Raw genomic sequence first — 18,597 nt, 5'->3', positions numbered from 1 at the left:
ATAAATAAATAAAAAAATATACAATTTTATCCAATTAACCCACAGCTCTCCAGATAGCTCCAGGCCATTTACAAAATAGTAATTTTCCCTCTTGAATGTCTATTTTGAACGTGTACATGGGACTTAACGATATTCCATACTATTCCATATATTCTGTGTTATTCCATTTTTTTTTTTTTTTCCGTCTTAGCTATTTTATAGATAACAATTAAGTTAAGCACGCTTATCCAGAAGAGAACTCTCTCAGCCAAAATTCGTTTGGAACCTTTGCACGCTCCTGTTAACGGAGTTTTCAATAATAATAATAGGTTAGACACATATCTCCAGTGGGAACGAGTCTCACAACCGGGATTAATTTGGAGCCTTTTCCACGCTCCTATTAATGGACTTTTCCTTAGGTCTATATATCAGTATATATCAACTGAAATTAATTTGGAACCTTTGCACAACCTTTGCACACTCCTATTGGTGGAGTTTTCAGTAAGTCTATATATCTGTATATATCCAGTATTTACCAAGTTTACGTTCAATATGCCCGTGAAAGGGATAAAATAGTTTTCTGTTGATTATGCAGACATTATTCAGCTTGTTTATATGCTTTTTATATACTTGCAGTTAGATTGTCTTCTGCCTGTTATTTATGCCATTTTTTAGGCTTGCTGCCGTACTGGATGTTCCGAATTGCTCGTCTGTCCGTCCACCACGTGTATCTGCACGTTCGTTCCCCTTTACTGCATTGACACTAACTTCAGTCTTCACTGTCCTGGATCTCTATGCCACCGGAGACTCTCCTGTGCTATCTGGACACTGTCAGCCGCGTGTCCACTCATCCGTCGCCAGCTACCGCCAACTGCCGCCATAGACCCTCGGCCTCAGGTACCTCGCGGCTTCCTTATCTTTTTCGCGGCTTTTCCCCTCACCTTCCGCGGGACGTGACCGGCGTGCGTCGTCACGTCATCGCCCCTCCCCCCTATATATATATATATATATATATATATATATATATATATATATATATATATATAATCAAATTACACGTAGACTGATACTGATTAAATATATATATATAATTATTGTTATATATATATATTTATATATATAATATAAAAAAAATATATGTAAATACGTAAAAAAATAAAATTAAAAAAATATTTAAAAATAAATAATAAAAAAAAATATAGATGTGTGTTATTTCGTTCTAACTGTATTGTGATAAAAATACACGTAGAACAAAATAATATATATCATAATATATATATCTATATACATAAATATATACCTACCGGTATATATACCTATATATAAATAAAAATATTAAAAAAAAATTATATATATACGTATATATACACATATGTATATATACGTATATTAATTCTACACATATATTTATGTAATAATTTTACATAATTAGGTATCCTAATTAATTACAATTAGCGGGACCTGCCTGACAACCCATGCCGAAAGTATAGGGAATTTAATTTGCTAGCACTATATTTAACCCTATAACTTTCCAAGACACCATAAAACCTGTACATGGGGGGTACTGTTTTACTCGGGAGACTTTGCAATATTAGTGTTTCAAAACAGTAAAATGTATTACAACGATGATATCGCCAGTAAAAGTGACGTTTTCTGCATTTTTCACGCACAAACAGCACTTACACGGACGATATTATTGCTGCAATACTTTTTACTGTTTTGAAATACAAATATTTGTGTTGAGCGAAGTCTCCCGAGTACAACAGTACCCCACATGTACAGGTTTTATGGTGTTTTCAAATGTTACAGCGTCAAATATAAGGCTTGTGTTTCATTTTTTTCACATTAAAATTCGCCAGATTGCTTACGTTGCCTTTGTGACCCTATGGTAGCCCAAGAATGAAAATTACCCCTATGATGGCATACCATTTGCAATAGTAGACAACCCAAGGTATTGCAAATGGGGTTTGTCCAGACTTTTTTAGTAGCCACTTAGTCACAAACACTGGCCAAAATTGGCGTTTTTTGCATTTTTCACACACAAACAAATACTAACGCTAACTTTGGCCAGTGTTTGTGACCAAATGGCTACTAAAAAAGACTGGACATACCCCATTTGCAATACCTTGGGTTGTCTACTTTTGCAAATGGTATGCCATTATGGGTGTAAATTTAATTCCTGGGCTACTATACAGTCTCAAAGGCAACGTAACCAATCTGGCGAATTTCAATTTCAAATGTAACACGCTATATTTGACCCTGTAACTTCCCAAAACACCATAAAACCTGTACATAGGGGGTACTGTTTTACACGTGAGACATCGCTGAATACAAATATATGTGTATTGTATTGCAGTAAAAGCAAACAGTATTTTGACATCCACAGTTAAAATGTCACATAGAACTAAACAAAATTAAAAAAATATTTTTTTCTCCCATTTGTTTATATATTTTTTATATTAAATTATGTTTAATACCTAAATATTTGATGTTAAATGAAAGCCCTGTTTCCCCTGAATAAAATGATATATAATAAGGGGGGATGCATTTCATATGAAAGAGGTGAATTACGGTTGGACAGACATATAGCGCAAATGCCAGGTTTTGTTTACGTTTTGTTCTGTTCACAACTTGTACATTTGGCTGCGGTGTTAAGGGGTTAAACTCGTAAAGTAAATTTTTACGCTGTGTCCAGGTCCCATTTTAGAGTATTTTACCAGGCTATATATAATCCAAATACCCCATAAAGCCATACCATTTCTTAAAGAAGACACCCCAGGGTATTTCAAAAGGCATATTTTGAACCTTAGTGGGGGATCATTTTTCCGCTAGCTTGTATCAGGTGTAGTGGTAATAAGCGTTTTTTCTGCCTTTTTGACACACAAAGTGAGTTTGCACAGTATATTTTGCACACCTTATTTGTACTACCACTGTATAATACTTCATATTTTGCTCAGCTATGTCAGCTGAGTACAGCAATACCACCGTATGTACCTTTGCCAGGTATATGTGGACATCGGAGGGGCACATTTGGGACACAGCCATTCCAGTTTTTTTCAAACTTAAAATTTTTACGCTGTGTCCAGGTCCCATTTTAGAGTATTTTACCAGGCTATATAATCCAAATACCCCATAAAGCCATACCATTTCTTAAAGAAGACATCCCAGGGTATTTGAAAAGGCATATTTTGAACTTTAGCGTGGGATCGTTTTTCCGCTAGCTTGTACCAGGTGTAGTGGTAATAAGTGTTTTTTCTGCCTTTTTGACACACAAAGTGAGTTTGCACAGTATATTTCGCAAACCTTATTGTTACAAATCGCTATTTGTAACTGGCCCTTTAAATGGAATATTGCCCTGCTTCCCTGGATTGTGGAGAAGCCTATTTGCCAGCCTCCTCCCTCATGACTATGGCCCCTGGAAGATTGTGCCCCTGAAAACTTATTAACTGTTATTGGGTGTGTATGGCCCTTTAAGAACCGTCTGGGGACATATTGTGACTTTGCTGAACAATGCCCCTTTAAGACTATGTCCCCAGACCTGTAAAATAACTTGCCCCCGGCTCTCTCCCACTTGGTTCAGTAAATAGGGCTTACTGAACCAAGTACCACACAGGCGGACCACCCAGAAGTTAAAGTGTGCAGGCAATTTACCTCCCAGGCTGTGAGGTTACTGCAGGGTAATTGCCGACCACTGGGTGGCCGCAGTTCGTGCAAACGAACACGTGGCGGCGGCCATCTTTGTTCAGTCGAACGCGGTCAGCGGTGTATGCTAAAGATTCTGTGGAACTGAAATCGGCTACACATTTTACCGAACACCGCTGACCCTTACCTTCTCCTACACTTCGTTTTTCAGTCCCGTTCGAAATGGTCGTTTTTCCGCATGAAATTGACCGACCGCACAGCCCAAATCTATGGAACTGTTTTGGGCAGGAAATTGTGCTTGCGGTCGGTCATAAAGGGACCTCCAGCTAACTTTTGATCCGCTGGAGGGATTAGGCTGATTTTTGGAAGGGTTTATGTTTGAAGTGTGCTGAGTTCAAATATGTAAAATTTATGTATTTGAATTTTAATGTATAGTTTTAAAGTTACAGTGTATGTGTGAAAACTGTATTTTTACTCTAGGCTATAATTATGTTATATGTATATCTGAGGGGAGGAGACGTGGGGGTGGTACCATGTATGTGATTGGTTATTTTCCAACCTCCCCCTGGGTGTGTTCTGTTTGTACCTTTTTGTAATAAAAAGCAGGCTGGGTGTCCCAGTCCTCAGTTCTTCTTGACCCTTCAAAACGTAGCCTCGTCTCGTTATTGGAGGGAATTGCTGTATCACACTGGGGATTGCTATGCTCCGCATATTCCCCTGAGCTTTAATCACTTAGCTCTTTTAAGAGCTTGTTCCGGATACGCTCTCCTGGAGGAGAGGTCTTCCCCACACGGTCCTGGAGGACAGAAACTGATCCAGCGTGGAAGGAAGACGGCGCGGCTCCAGTTAAGCTACAGCGGTTGTGGAGTGTGCGGTGGTTGTGGTGCCGTCTGCAGTGCTTGGAGTCCTCTGTAAGCGCTAGGAGCATCCGTCAACGGAGGGTACTCGGTCGGAGTACACGGAGCTCCGTTACACTTATGTGTACTACCACTGTATAATACTTCATATGTTGCTCAGCTATGTCTGCTGAGTACAAAAATACCCCCGTATGTACCTTTGCCAGGTATATGTGGATGATGAAGGAGCACATTTGAGATGCAGCCATTCAGTTTTTTTTAACTTTGTTTCTAAAACTTTGTAAGTTTTACGCTGTGTCCATGTTTCAATTTGGAGTAATTTAGATGGTTGGTTATTGAAACTTCCCCACAAACACATACTATTTATTAAAGAATACACCCTGGAGTAATTCAAAAGGCATATTTTGAACCTTAGCGTGGGATCATTTTTTCTCTAGTTCCAGGTGTAGTGGTAATGAGCGTTTTTAAATGTATTTTTTAACTTTTTAAAACTCTTTTTTCAAACTTTTGTTTTGCTTATTAATTTTTTTAAACTTTCCTAAACTTCCTTAAAAATTTTCTAAGCTTTTTTTTTTTTACTGTTAACCCCTAACTAGCAGTAAGCAGCACTAACCGTTAATTCCCCATTTTCCCTGAAATCGCAGTCTGCACTCACCGCCTGAAATCGCAGTCTGCACTCACCGCCTGAAATCGCAGTCTGCACTCACCGCCTGAAGTCGCAGAGCGCACTCACCGCCTGAAGTCGCAGAGCGCACTCACCGCCTGAAGTCGCAGAGCGCACTCACCGCCTGAAGTCGCAGAGCGCACTCACCGCCTGAAGTCGCAGAGCGCACTCACCGCCTGAAGTCGCAGAGCGCACTCACCGCCTGAAGTCGCAGAGCGCACTCACCGCCTGAAGTCGCAGAGCGCACTCACCGCCTGAAGTCGCAGAGCGCACTCACCGCCTGAAGTCGCAGTGCGCACTCACCGCCTGAAGTCGCAGTATATTTAAAATTTTGGGCCAAAGTGTCCAACTGTAAACATAGCTGACTTGGGAGAGTCTTTTCAATTTGTCTATTTTGACCTTAATTTTGAATTTCTGACTTTTCACACGTTAGTGAATAGCCCTGTCAAGCTTTCACAAATTCCATTTTTTTTCATTGCATTTAACACTTTTTTTACACATATTGTACAGATATGTGTTGTTTCCTAATGTTAGAATTGTGAATTAAACGTTTTCTTTGCCCCACATTGTCCTTGAGTTCTTAAAATCTGTCCAAGTCATTAAAAAGATAAAATAATAATGCATCATCAAGTTGTGAAACGCGCCACCAGCCCTGTCGCATATAAAATATGGATGGTATCCTGTGTAATGGTGTGCTAGATCTTTGTGTTATTATTACTATTTTACCTCAGAAAACAGACGCTGACTTGTACTCTCTCTTTTTGGAAAATACTCTTCTGTTCTGAAGTTCTCTCTCATTAGCTTGAAGCTGCCAGGAGAGGTCTAATACGCAGAGTAAAACGCTGGGTGAATATAATCAGACTGAACCAAGAAGGCGCTTCCTCGACACCAAACTCTAGAGATTGAAAGACATTAAGTTGGGACATTATACTATCGAATTACCATGCAATAGGGATGAGCCGGTGTGATGCCAATCATGCCAATGTAAGTAAATGATGATGTATATTGTCTGAACAACTGGTGAGAAAATAAAGATGAATCCGTCACAAAATTAACATTTTTATTACACAAATACAAAGTAGTCTTGCAAAAAACGTGTTAATGTTATGAATTGCATAGCAGTGCTGTTATTAGAGTAAAAGGCGTGGCCTGGAGTGATTGGAGTAATGCTTTGTGGTAGTTTATAGGGAATCTATTATTCCATTGTCCTATAGAATTTCCTCTGAATCTGTCTTTAATGTGAGTGACAGCCCAGAAAAATTCAGCAATAAATAAATAGAAATACAGTCAAACCATCTACTACAAAATCCAATCTGAAACAGGTAGGTAGGTAGGCAGGCAGGTAATCTCCAGGTATATCTTTAATAGTGGTTTAGAGACACCTTCAATTGGCTCAGCGTTCATGTTTTCATACATCAATCGCCTCCTCCTGTCCAGGGAGATGACAGGTTTGTCCCACTGGATGTGGAGGTAATCTGTGAAATGTGTGCTGGTATCTACATACATTCCAGGGACCGTCCGACATGGAATCCCTGCATCTCACATAGGACCACTGGGAGACAGCTCATATCATCGAGTTACTATGGGGAGACACAGGCTAATAAGACAGGTCAAGTGACAGCTTAGATACTTGGTTATTCCTTCTTCCGGAAGAATTTTTTGAAGACAGACAGATTGCGAGGTTTAGAGTTGCCTCCCTTATTCCCATCTCTGCTCAATTCATTCCGAGATTGGTCAGGGCTGATGGCAAATGAGTGGCAGCGCCCGCGGGGAGCAGGCGTGTCGCTAATGTGGAGTGTAACTGAATATTTGTAAGAGGTTTTCTGGGGTGAGGAGCTGGTAGACATCGTCTTATATGAAACTGTAAGAGAGTGAGAGATTAATGTTAGTTTAACCAGGAATTATTTATACATAAACAGTCTTTTAGAACAGGGGCCACCAATCTGCAACAGACACTGAAAGCTGAAACTGGTACAAAATTTGCCATTTGGTACATAGTGTCTTCACTATAGGTCTGGGCAGTTTTAGTAACATGCAGGCACTATAAATATCTAAATTCATTGTGACAGACCCTCTGTCCCTGATTTTTAAACCTTGAAAAACTCCGTTTAAAACCATTCGTCTAAATGGAATGAACCTTTATTGGGCTAAGAGCTGTTCGAATCACAAATTTTTTGCCGAAAGACTGACCACCTAGAACAGGAGTGTGGCACCCATTAACCTCCCTGACTGCATTAACACCTCCAAAATCACGAACACTCCAACGTTCTAATTGATCAAAAGGGTGGTCGGCGTTCGTCTGTACGAACACGTTGCGGCGGCCAATTTGTTTAGCCGAACGCAATCAGCGGTGTTTGGTTGTCGAACTCGTGGAACTATTTTTGGCTACTATTTCCACGAACACCACTGAGACTTCTATCTTCCGTGCGTTTGGCTAAAATCATACAAACAGAGCGCTATTTCTGGAGCATAAACTCCCGAACAGGACGCATCTAATAACCGTAAGCACAAACGGATCCGTTCGTGCAATTTTTACTTTATTTGAAGGAGAAGAGAGACCGGCCGCACAGCCTGAATCTGTGGAACTGTTTTGGGTATGAAAACATGCACCAATTGTTCTGCTTTTTGGATATGTTTGTTCCCTAATTATGCTTGTTCTGATAATGTAAGTTTTATGGAGAATGGATGTGTAATTGTGATGTTATAAAAATTGAGTAAAAAGTATATTTTTAACTTGGAGATAATTGAGTTGATACAGCAATTAACTCAATTATCTCCCAAGCAGAGGGGAGGAATTTACAGTAATGAATGGGAGTGTTTAACTGTGTGACTGTAAGCTATTGGTTGTTGAGTTTGTATTTTCGGTGCCCAGGTCCACGTGGGTGGTAACCTTGTGGGAAAACTTGTGTAAAAGAAAGGCTTGTGTGCTCATTAAAGCAGTTCTACTTCACCCTCAATCTAGAGTCTTGTCTATAGATAAACTGCTATACAGCTATAACACTAGCTCTTTTAATAGCTTCTCAACTTGGATGACTACTGGATGCGGAGAATACCCCTCGCTCATCGGGAGAACGACACCCTCTACCGGTGGGAACCCCTCTACTTATCGGGTTAACCGCTACATTCATCTACACACCTATTCAGAATTGCAAGTTCCAGTCTCTACACAGCTTCTATCCCTAGTTCCAGTCTCTATACAGCTCCTACCTCTAGTTCCAGTCTCTGCACAGCTCCCACCTCTAGTTCCAGTCTTTACACAGCTCCTACCTCTAGTTCCAGTCTCTGCACAGCTCCTACCTCTAGTTCCAGTCTCTACACTACTCCTAACTCTAGTTCCAGTCTCTGCACAACCTGTATCTCCAGTTCCAGACTCTGCACAGCTCCTATCTATAGTTCCAGTCTCTACACAGGTCCTATCTCTAGTTCCAGTCTCTACACAACCCGATTTTTCTCTAGTTCCAGTCTCTACACAGCTCCTATCTCTAGTTCCAGTCTCTGCATAGCTCCTTTCTATAGTTCCAGTCTCTACAAAACACAATATTCTCTAGTTCTAGTCTCTACACAGCCCGTATCTCTAGTTCCAGTCTCTACACAACCCGTATCTCTAGTTCCAGTCTCTACACAACCCGTATCTCTAGTTCCAGTCTCTACACAACCCGTATCTCTAGTTCCAGTCTCTACACAACCCGTATCTCTAGTTCCAGTCTCTACACAACCCGTATCTCTAGTTCCAGTCTCTACACAACCCGTATCTCTAGTTCCAGTCTCTACACAACCCGTATCTCTAGTTCCAGTCTCTACACAACCCGTATCTCTAGTTCCAGTCTCCACACAGCTCCTATCTCTAGTTCTAGTCTCTGCATAGCTCCTTTCTATAGTTCCAGTCTCCACACAGGTCCTATCTCTAGTTCCAGTCTCTGCATAGCTCCTTTCTATAGTTCCAGTCTCTACACAACCCAATTTTCTCTAGTTCCAGTCTCTACACAGCTCCTATCTCTAGTTCCAGTCTCTACACAGCTCCTATCTTTAGTCCTAGTCTCTACACAGCACCTGTCTCTAGTTTCTCAGGGTTCACGTGCCTGTCTACTCCCAATTTGTAGTAACCAGTAGAAGGAAAATTGTATTTTTAAGTTAGTTGATATACAATGAATAGTTTATGGATTGGTTTCAGTATTGTTCCAGGTATCCTACATGTTCTTTGTTCCACCAGGTGCCTGTGCTCTTACCTGAGCTGAAAGACTGTGATCGCCTTCTAGTAGTCACATTGTCATCCGCTACAAAGCAGCGGTCAGAGGTCTTGGTGGATTCCTCTGGGAACCAGTATAGTAGCTGGGACAGGGCGGATGGAGGGGGCTCTGTGCTGCCATCTACTCAGAGAGAAGCAGAAACAAACCCAAAGAACTCGTTTCAGTGTGTATAGTGTGTATTGGAAAAAGACAGAAAGTTCCTTTTGAACCACAAGCAATAGCTGGTGGATTACACTTACTTGGCTGATCACGGATATGCAGGTTCTGCCGCTGGTTCTTAGGTAACTCCGGCAGTCTGCCCGAGATCTCAGGGCCTTGCACTGGAATTGGCTGACAAACCTCTGGAATCCAAGATCTAAAAGGAACAGTCCTGTGAGGCACAATCCACTCAGCGCATAATATAACACATCTCTATAGAATATATATTGTGTCCACATTCGATCTTGACAGTTTTGTCTGGCATTGAAATCTTCCTTGCCAGTGTTAGATAGTGCTGCGGCTCTGCCGAGTTTTCCAGATATCCCATCTAACAATGCCGGGGAAGCTGTCTACAATATTATTATTATTATTATTTACAAAGCGTTCTACAACAGGTGGACTAACAGACTTCTAGAGCTAGTGTATGTCCTTCTGATCTACCCCTATGTTCCTATCTATTCAACAAAAGAAAATGATGACTACACATGGTTGAAATCTGTGGGGAGACAGGAAAAAATGCTTCATAATTACTTTAATGCATTATTGTCCAGTTTTATTAACTGCAGGGAATATAATCGATCAAAGAAGCATGACCTAATTGGGCCTCTACTGAGAAAAATCTGCTAAATTTAGGACACAGTTTCATCCATATATAAAATACAATGTGTGCCCCTATATAAAATAAAACCTCTAACACTATGTACAATGTGTGCCCCTATATAGAATAAAACCTCTATCACTATGTACGATCTGTGCCCCTATATAGAATAAAACCTCTAACACTATGTACAATCTGTGCCCCTATATGGAATAAAACCTCTAACACTATGTACAATCTGTGCCCCTATACAGAATAAAACCTCTAACACTATGTACGATCTGTGCCCCTATATGGAATAAAACCTCTAACACTATGTACAATCTGTGCCCCTATATGGAATAAAACCTCTAACACTATGTACAATCTGTGCCCCTATATGGAATAAAACCTCTAACACTATGTACAATCTGTGCCCCTATATGGAATAAAACCTCTAACACTATGTACAATCTGTGCCCCTATACAGAATAAAACCTCTAACACTATGTACGATCTGTGCCCCTATATGGAATAAAACCTCTAACACTATGTACAATCTGTGCCCCTATATGGAATAAAACCTCTAACACTATGTACAATCTGTGCCCCTATACAGAATAAAACCTCTAACACTATGTACGATCTGTGCCCCTATATGGAATAAAACCTCTAACACTATGTACAATCTGTGCCCTTTATAGAATAAAACCTCTATCACTATGTACAATGTGTGCCCCTATATAGAATAAAACCTCTATCACTATGTACGATCTGTGTCCCTATATAGAATAAAACCTCTAACACTATGTACGATCTGTGCCCCTATATAGAATAAAACCTCTAACACTATGTACGATCTGTGCCCCTATATAGAATAAAACCTCTATCACTATGTACAATCTGTGCCCCTATATGGAATAAAACCTAACACTATGTACGATCTGTGTTCCTATATAGAATAAAACCTCTAACACTATGTACAATCTGTGCCCTATATAGAATAAAACCTCTATCACTATGTACAATGTGTACCCCTATATAGAATAAAACCTCTAACACTATGTACAATCTGTGCCCCTATACAGAATAAAACCTCTAACACTATGTACGATCTGTGCCCCTACATAGAATAAAACCTCTATCACTATGTACAATATGTGCCCCTATAGATAATAAAACCTCTTACACTATGTCCAATCTGTGCCCCTATATAGAATAAAACCTTTATCACTATGTACAATCTCTATAGAATAAAACATCTAACACTATGTACAATCTGTGCCCCTATATAGAATAAAACCTCTATCACTATGTACAATCTGTGCCCCTATATAGAATAAAACATCTAACAATATGTACAATCTGTGCCCCTATATGGAATAAAACCTCTAACACTATGTACAATCTGTGCCCCTATATAGAATAAAACCTCTAACACTATGTACAATCTGTGCCCCTATATAGAATAAAACCTCTATCACTATGTACAATCTGTGCCCTATATAGAATAAAACCTCTAACACTATGTACAATCTGTGCCCCTATATAGAATAAAACCTCTAACACTATGTACAATCTGTGCCCCCATATAGAAGAAAACCTCTAACACTATGTACAATCTGTGCCCCTATATAGAATAAAACCTCTATCATTATGTACAATCTGTGCCCCTATATGGAATAAAACCTCTAATACTATATACAATCTGTGCCCCTATATAGAATAAAACCTCTATCATTATGTACAATCTGTGCCCCTATATGGAATAAAACCTCTAACACTATGTACAATCTGTGCCCCTATATAGAATAAAACCTCTAACACTATGTACGATCTGTGCCCCTATATGGAATAAAACCTCTAACACTATGTACAATCTGTGCCCCTATATAGAATAAAACCTCTAACACTATGTACAATCTGTGCCCCTATATAGAATAAAACCTCTATCACTATGTACAATCTGTGCCCCTACAGGGAGTGCAGAATTATTAGGCAAATGAGTATTTTGACCACATCATCCTCTTTATGCATGTTGTCTTACTCCAAGCTGTATAGGCTCGAAAGCCTACTACCAATTAAGCATATTAGGTGATGTGCATCTCTGTAATGAGAAGGGGTGTGGTCTAATGACATCAACACCCTATAGGGTGTGCCCCTATATAGAATAAAACCTCTAACACTATGTACAATCTGTGCCCCTATATAGAATAAAACCTCTAACACTATGTACAATCTGTGCCCCTATATAGAATAAAACCTCTATCACTATGTACAATCTGTTCCCCTATATGGAATAAAACCTCTAACACTATGTACAATCTGTGCCCTATATGGAATAAAACCTCCAACACTATGTACAATCTGTGCCCCTATATAGAATAAAAACTTTATCACTATGTACAATCTGTGCCCCTATATGGAATAAAACCTCTATCACTATGTACAATCTGTGCCCCTATATGGAATAAAACCTCTAACACTATGTACAATCTGTGCCCCTATATAGAATAAAACCTCTATCACTATGTACAATCTGTGCCCCTACAGGGAGTGCAGAATTATTAGGCAAATTAGTATTTTGACCACATCATCCTCTTTATGCATGTTGTCTTACTCCAAGCTGTATAGGCTCGAAAGCCTACTACCAATTAAGCATATTAGGTGATGTGCATCTCTGTAATGAGAAGGGGTGTGGTCTAATGACATCAACACCCTATATCAGGTGTGCATAATTATTAGGCAACTTCCTTTCCTTTGGCAAAATGGGTCAAAAGAAGGACTTGACAGGCTCAGAAAAGTCAAAAATAGTGAGATATCTTGCAGAGGGATGCAGCACTCTTAAAATTGCAAAGCTTCTGAAGCGTGATCATCAACAATCAAGCGTTTCATTCAAAATAGTCAACAGGGTCGCAAGAAGCATGTGGAGAAACCAAAGCGCAAAATAACTGCCCATGAACTGAGAAAAGTCAAGCGTGCAGCTGCCAAGATGCCACTTGCCACCAGTTTGGCCATATTTCAGAGCTGCAACATCACTGGAGTGCCCAAAAGCACAAGGTGTGCAATACTCCGAGACATGGCCAAGGTAAGAAAGGCTGAAAGACGACCACCACTGAACAAGACACACAAGCTGAAACGTCAAGACTGGGCCAAGAAATATCTCAAGACTGATTTTTCTAAGGTTTTATGGACTGATGAAATGAGAGTGAGTCTTGATGGGCCAGATGGATGGGCCCGTGGCTGGATTGGTAAAGGGCAGAGAGCTCCAGTCCGACTCAGACGCCAGCAAGGTGGAGGTGGAGTACTGGTTTGGGCTGGTATCATCAAAGATGAGCTTGTGGGGCCTTTTCGGGTTGAGGATGGAGTCAAGCTCAACTCCCAGTCCTACTGCCAGTTTCTGGAAGACACCTTCTTCAAGCAGTGGTACAGGAAGAAGTCTGCATCCTTCAAGAAAAACATGATTTTCATGCAGGACAATGCTCCATCACACGCGTCCAAGTACTCCACAGCGTGGCTGGCAAGAAAGGGTATAAAAGAAGAAAATCTAATGACATGGCCTCCTTGTTCACCTGATCTGAACCCCATTGAGAACCTGTGGTCCATCATCAAATGTGAGATTTACAAGGAGGGAAAACAGTACACCTCTCTGAACAGTGTCTGGGAGGCTGTGGTTGCTTCTGCACGCAATGTTGATGGTGAACAGATCAAAACACTGACAGAATCCATGGATGGCAGGCTTTTGAGTGTCCTTGCAAAGAAAGGTGGCTATATTGGTCACTGATTTGTTTTTGTTATGTTTTTGAATGTCAGAAATGTATATTTGTGAATGTTGAGATGTTATATTGGTTTCACTGGTAAAAATAAATAATTGAAATGGGTATATATTTGTTTTTTGTTAAGTTGCCTAATAATTATGCACAGTAATAGTCACCTGCACACACAGATATCCCCCTAAAATAGCTATAACTAAAAACAAACTAAAAACTACTTCCAAAAATATTCAGCTTTGATATTAATGAGTTTTTTGGGTTCATTGAGAACATGGTTGTTGTTCAATAATAAAATTAATCCTCAAAAATACAACTTGCCTTATAATTCTGCACTCCCTGTATATAGAATAAAACCTCTAACACTATGTACAATCTGTGCCCCTATATAGAATAAAACCTCTAACACTATGTACAATCTGTGCCCCTATATAGAATAAAACCTCTATCACTATGTACAATCTGTGCCCCTATATAGAATAATTGTATATATCTTTATACATTGAACTCACCTGGGGTGACAGCGAGAGGAGAAGGTGGATCCAAGCATTGGGTCTCTAAGCAGATCCGGGTCTTCAAGCCCTTTAGACAAATAAACCAAAGATACAATATACCTTGAATCGATAGTATGCTAAAACACAGTGCAGCTTCACCTCAAACCATGGACATCAAACATGTTCGTTAATGGGGCTAAATGGGCTATTCTGAATGTTTACACGGCCTCCTATAACCCCCAATATCGGAAAGGCTACTTACCTGAGTTATGCTGCAGCTTTGCCACCCATTCGTGAGCGAGAAGTGATGAGGGGGCGCAGAGCAAATACTCAGAGCCATCTGATAATCTACGAGACCGAGAAGGGGAACAGAGACTCAGCAGACAATTACAGTGATATAATCAGAATAATTCATGATAAACATCTGTGCTCCAGGAATATTTACTTCCGGCCTCTGAGGTGGCCACAGATTGGCATTCAGCTGCATCAACTGTCCCATCATGGGTATATGTAAGTTTTTAACCTGTGTGCCTAATTGTCCGATAGAATAGAACGGAGAGGGCAAGGATATTGCCAGTGGAGAGCTAGCATGCTGCTGATAACCGGTCGACCATTTATATCTTACAGTTATTGACCTAGCAAAATACTCCCCTGCACTTTTAGACCTACTCATGCTGTGCTAAGACGACGCTTGCTGCCAACAAGCCTTTAGTTACTATTGGTTAATATGAATTTAATGAGTCTTTAAGGTGGTCCACCAAGGGCACCATACTTGGCCCATGCCCCTTATGGTGTCCAACCATGTTTTATGGAGTACCTGTTAAGAATGGGGGTTGTGGTATACCAGGACTTACCTCAGGCAGAAGCAGTTGTTCCTCTTAGTGTAGTTGGCATTTGGCGTGCACACGGCCCCCGTCAGGTGTACGGAAGATGCAGACACGGAGCTCTGTGAGAGGAATCCATGGACACAATGGTTTACTTGGTTAAAGATACACTCGGGTTCAAATGAGCCCTATTTGTAGCACAGTATACAGATTATGCTTTAAGTGGAGCGATAGATTTGGTATAGATGCTACCCTGCAGGCCTGGTGCTTTACATAGTGAATGCGCTGTGTTCACACAATGCTTCCCAACAGGGACATTAGATTAGATAAAAGGCAGCATGAGTGAAACGGATACATTGTGCTGGTTTCTGGGAGGTTTTATTCAACCCCATAGGTTATTTCTCCCAGACATATCTCTACCCTAATTATTTTCTCTTCCTCTTTCTTCACCACGTTTGTTGGTATCTTTTTGTTTTTCGTTGTGTTGTCTTTCTTTTAGTGTTGTTATAGCCATAATCTTTATATTGTGCTGTCTTGTCAACATGTCTGGAATGTTAGTTTCTTAGTTTACAGGAAGAAATGCCACCAATCAGGAGCCTCTCATTCTAAGAACCGCTTAATAACAGAACATTAAGCGTGAATGAAAATTATTTTACACATTGATGCTTATAATAATGTTTACACATACAGTGCAACTAAATAAAAATAACTGAAAATAGATTCATGTGTCAGTCCTGATTGTTAAATAAAGAAATAAAAAAAATAAGAGCGCAAATTAAATAAGATAATAGCACTATGACCGTGTATAACAAATTATTGAGAGCCGCTAGATACGATAAAAACCTTCCCAGGTTTTACATATACTATACCTGATTGTTAAATGCTTCATACATCTGGGATTGAGAAACCCTACCCTAACCATACGTTAACACTAACGCTAACAGTAGGCATGTGCATGGGGAAAATTCGGGATTTTCGCAATTCGGGACTTCGGCAAATCGACACTTCAAGACTTCGGAACTTCGGCAACTTCGGCACTTCAGCACTTCGGAAATTCGACAACTTCGGAAATTCGGCAACTTCGACATTTCGGAATTTCGGGACTTCGGCACCTCGGGACTTCTCTTGCAGCCGCTTGGTAGATAACTCCCTAATTCCCACGGTATTAGGGAGTTATCTACCAAAATGCTGAAAGACCTAAATTGGTCTTTCAGACAAATTTACTAATACTAAGTAAAAATTACTTAGTATTAGTACATTTTGCCCCTATTAGCTATACCGAGAGTAGGGGCATGTCTAGTAAACAGTGAGCAGCCTGTGACTGCTTACTGTTTAAAAAAAAAAAAATAAATAGTTCCCCTCCCCTTAGCGGTGGGTGGGGGCCCTAAACTAGAATAAGGGGGGGCCTAATGTCCTCCCCCTGGCCCCCACCCCTGAGCGGTGGGTGGGGGGCCTAAACAAGAATAGGGGGGCGGACCTTATGTCCTCCCCCTGGCCCCCACCCCTGAGCGGTGGGTGGGGGCCCTAAACAAGAATAATGGGGGGATCTAGTGTCCTCCCCCTTGGCCCCCACCCCTCAGTGGCGGGTGAGGGCCCTAAATTGTAATAAGGGGGGGGACCTAGTGTCCTCCCCCCTGGCCCCCACCCCTGAGCAGCGGGTGGGGGCCCTAAATACTAATAAGGGGGGGACCTAAGGTCCTCCCCCTGGCCCCCACCCCTGAACGGCGGGTGGGGGCCCTAAAAAAAATGTCCCCCCCAGGTGACTAGGGGTCCTTAAACCCCTTGTCACCCCTCCCCCCTCAATAAAAATTATCCCCCTACCTACCCCCCTCACCCTAAAAACTAATGAGGGGGGGACCTTTAACTAAGGGGGTCGGAGTGACTAGGGGTTTGGGGACCCCTAGTCTACTGGGGGGTCTGGGAACATTTTTCTTAGGGCCCCCACCTGCCGCTCAGGGGTGGGGGCCAGGGGGGAGGACCTTATGTTCCCCCTTATTAGTATTTAGGGCCCCCACCCGCCGCTGAGGGGTGGGGGCCACGGGGGAGGACATTAGGCCCCCCCTATTCCAATTTAGGGCCTCCACCCGCCGCTCGGGGGGGGGGCCAGGGGGGAGGACATTAGGTCCCCCCCTTATTTTACTGTAGGGCCCCCACCCACCGCTCAGGGGTGGGGGCCAGGGGGGAGGACATTAGGTCCCCGCCTTATTTTGCTGTAGGGCCCCCACCCACCGCTCTGGGGTGGGGGCCAGGGGGGGGACAATAGGTACCCCCCCCCATTATTTTACATTAGGGCCCCCACCCGCCGCTCAGGGGTGAGGGGCCGGGGAGGAGCGCGAGTGGGGGCTCGGGAGGGGGGACTTTTTTTTTTTTTTTTTACAGTGAGCAGCCACAGGCTGCTCACTGTTTAATAGAGATGCCCCTACTCGCAGTATAGCGAGTAGGGGCATAATTTACTAATACTAAGTAATCTTTACTTAGTATTAGTAAATTTGGCTGAAAGACCAATTCAGGTCTTTCAGCCTTTTAGTAGATAGCTCCCTAATACAGTGGGAATTAGGGAGTTATCTACTTATTCATTCCTGTCATTACATTGACTGGCCAAGTAACTTACATTTTATATGAATGTATGTTACTTGATTGTTGTAAGTGTTGCAAATGCTTACAGCTGAATCCTGGCTATGTTTGTATACTTTTTATTTAAAATTGTATACAATGTAACATTCTTCTTCTTTCACTGGGTAAGTATATTAGTACTTAGGCAATACTGTGCTTCGGAACTTCGGCACTTTGACACTTCGGCACTTCAGCACTTTGGAACTTCGGCACTTCGGAAATTCGGTAATTTCTGAACTTCGGGACCTCGGCAATTCGGCACTTCGGACATTCAGAAGTACCCTGTAACGGACACCTTCCGTTGACGGATGCTCCTAGCGCTTCCTGAGGACTCCAAGCACTACAGACGACACCACAACCACCGCAGACTCCACAACCGCCGTAGCTTAACTGGAGCCGCGCCGTCTTCCTTCCACCCTGTATGAACCTCCAGCATCCAGGACCGTGTGGGGAAGACCTCTCCTCCAAGGAGAGCATAACCGGAACAAACTCTCAAAAGAGCTAAGTGATTAAAGCTCAAGGGAATATGCAGCGCATAGCAATCCCCAGTGTGAATATAGCTGTACCCTCCAATCACGAGACAAGACTACGTGTTGAGGGTCAAGAACTCTGGTTTAATTACACACACTCTGCTTTTATGCAATTCTCCCCTGCAAGGGAGACGCCCACATACAATTAAACATTACCCAATCACACAATGGTTACATCCCACAGATTCCCTCCCCTTAGCCT

General features: G+C 41.6%; 1 protein-coding gene across 1 annotated transcript in view; it reads right to left on the bottom strand.

The window, feature by feature from the left end:
- Positions 1-6,185: 6,185 nt before the first annotated feature.
- LOC134587626 (uncharacterized) overlaps positions 6,186-18,597 on the bottom strand; it is a 172,288-nt gene continuing 159,876 nt past the window's right edge. The window contains exons 27-32 of the mRNA XM_063444149.1: positions 15,283-15,374; positions 14,691-14,776; positions 14,447-14,516; positions 9,629-9,744; positions 9,369-9,509; positions 6,186-7,003 (exon numbers count right to left, since the gene is read on the bottom strand). Coding sequence (XP_063300219.1) covers positions 6,777-7,003; positions 9,369-9,509; positions 9,629-9,744; positions 14,447-14,516; positions 14,691-14,776; positions 15,283-15,374 — 732 coding nt within the window. The 3' untranslated portion in view covers positions 6,186-6,776. The remainder of the gene's footprint in view (positions 7,004-9,368; positions 9,510-9,628; positions 9,745-14,446; positions 14,517-14,690; positions 14,777-15,282; positions 15,375-18,597) is intronic.

This window comes from Pelobates fuscus, chromosome 2 (genome assembly GCF_036172605.1).
Source record: "Pelobates fuscus isolate aPelFus1 chromosome 2, aPelFus1.pri, whole genome shotgun sequence".
Taxonomy (NCBI): Eukaryota; Metazoa; Chordata; class Amphibia; order Anura; family Pelobatidae; genus Pelobates; species Pelobates fuscus.
Note: the sequence above shows the minus strand (reverse complement) of the source record. Positions and strands in the feature narration are given on the sequence as shown.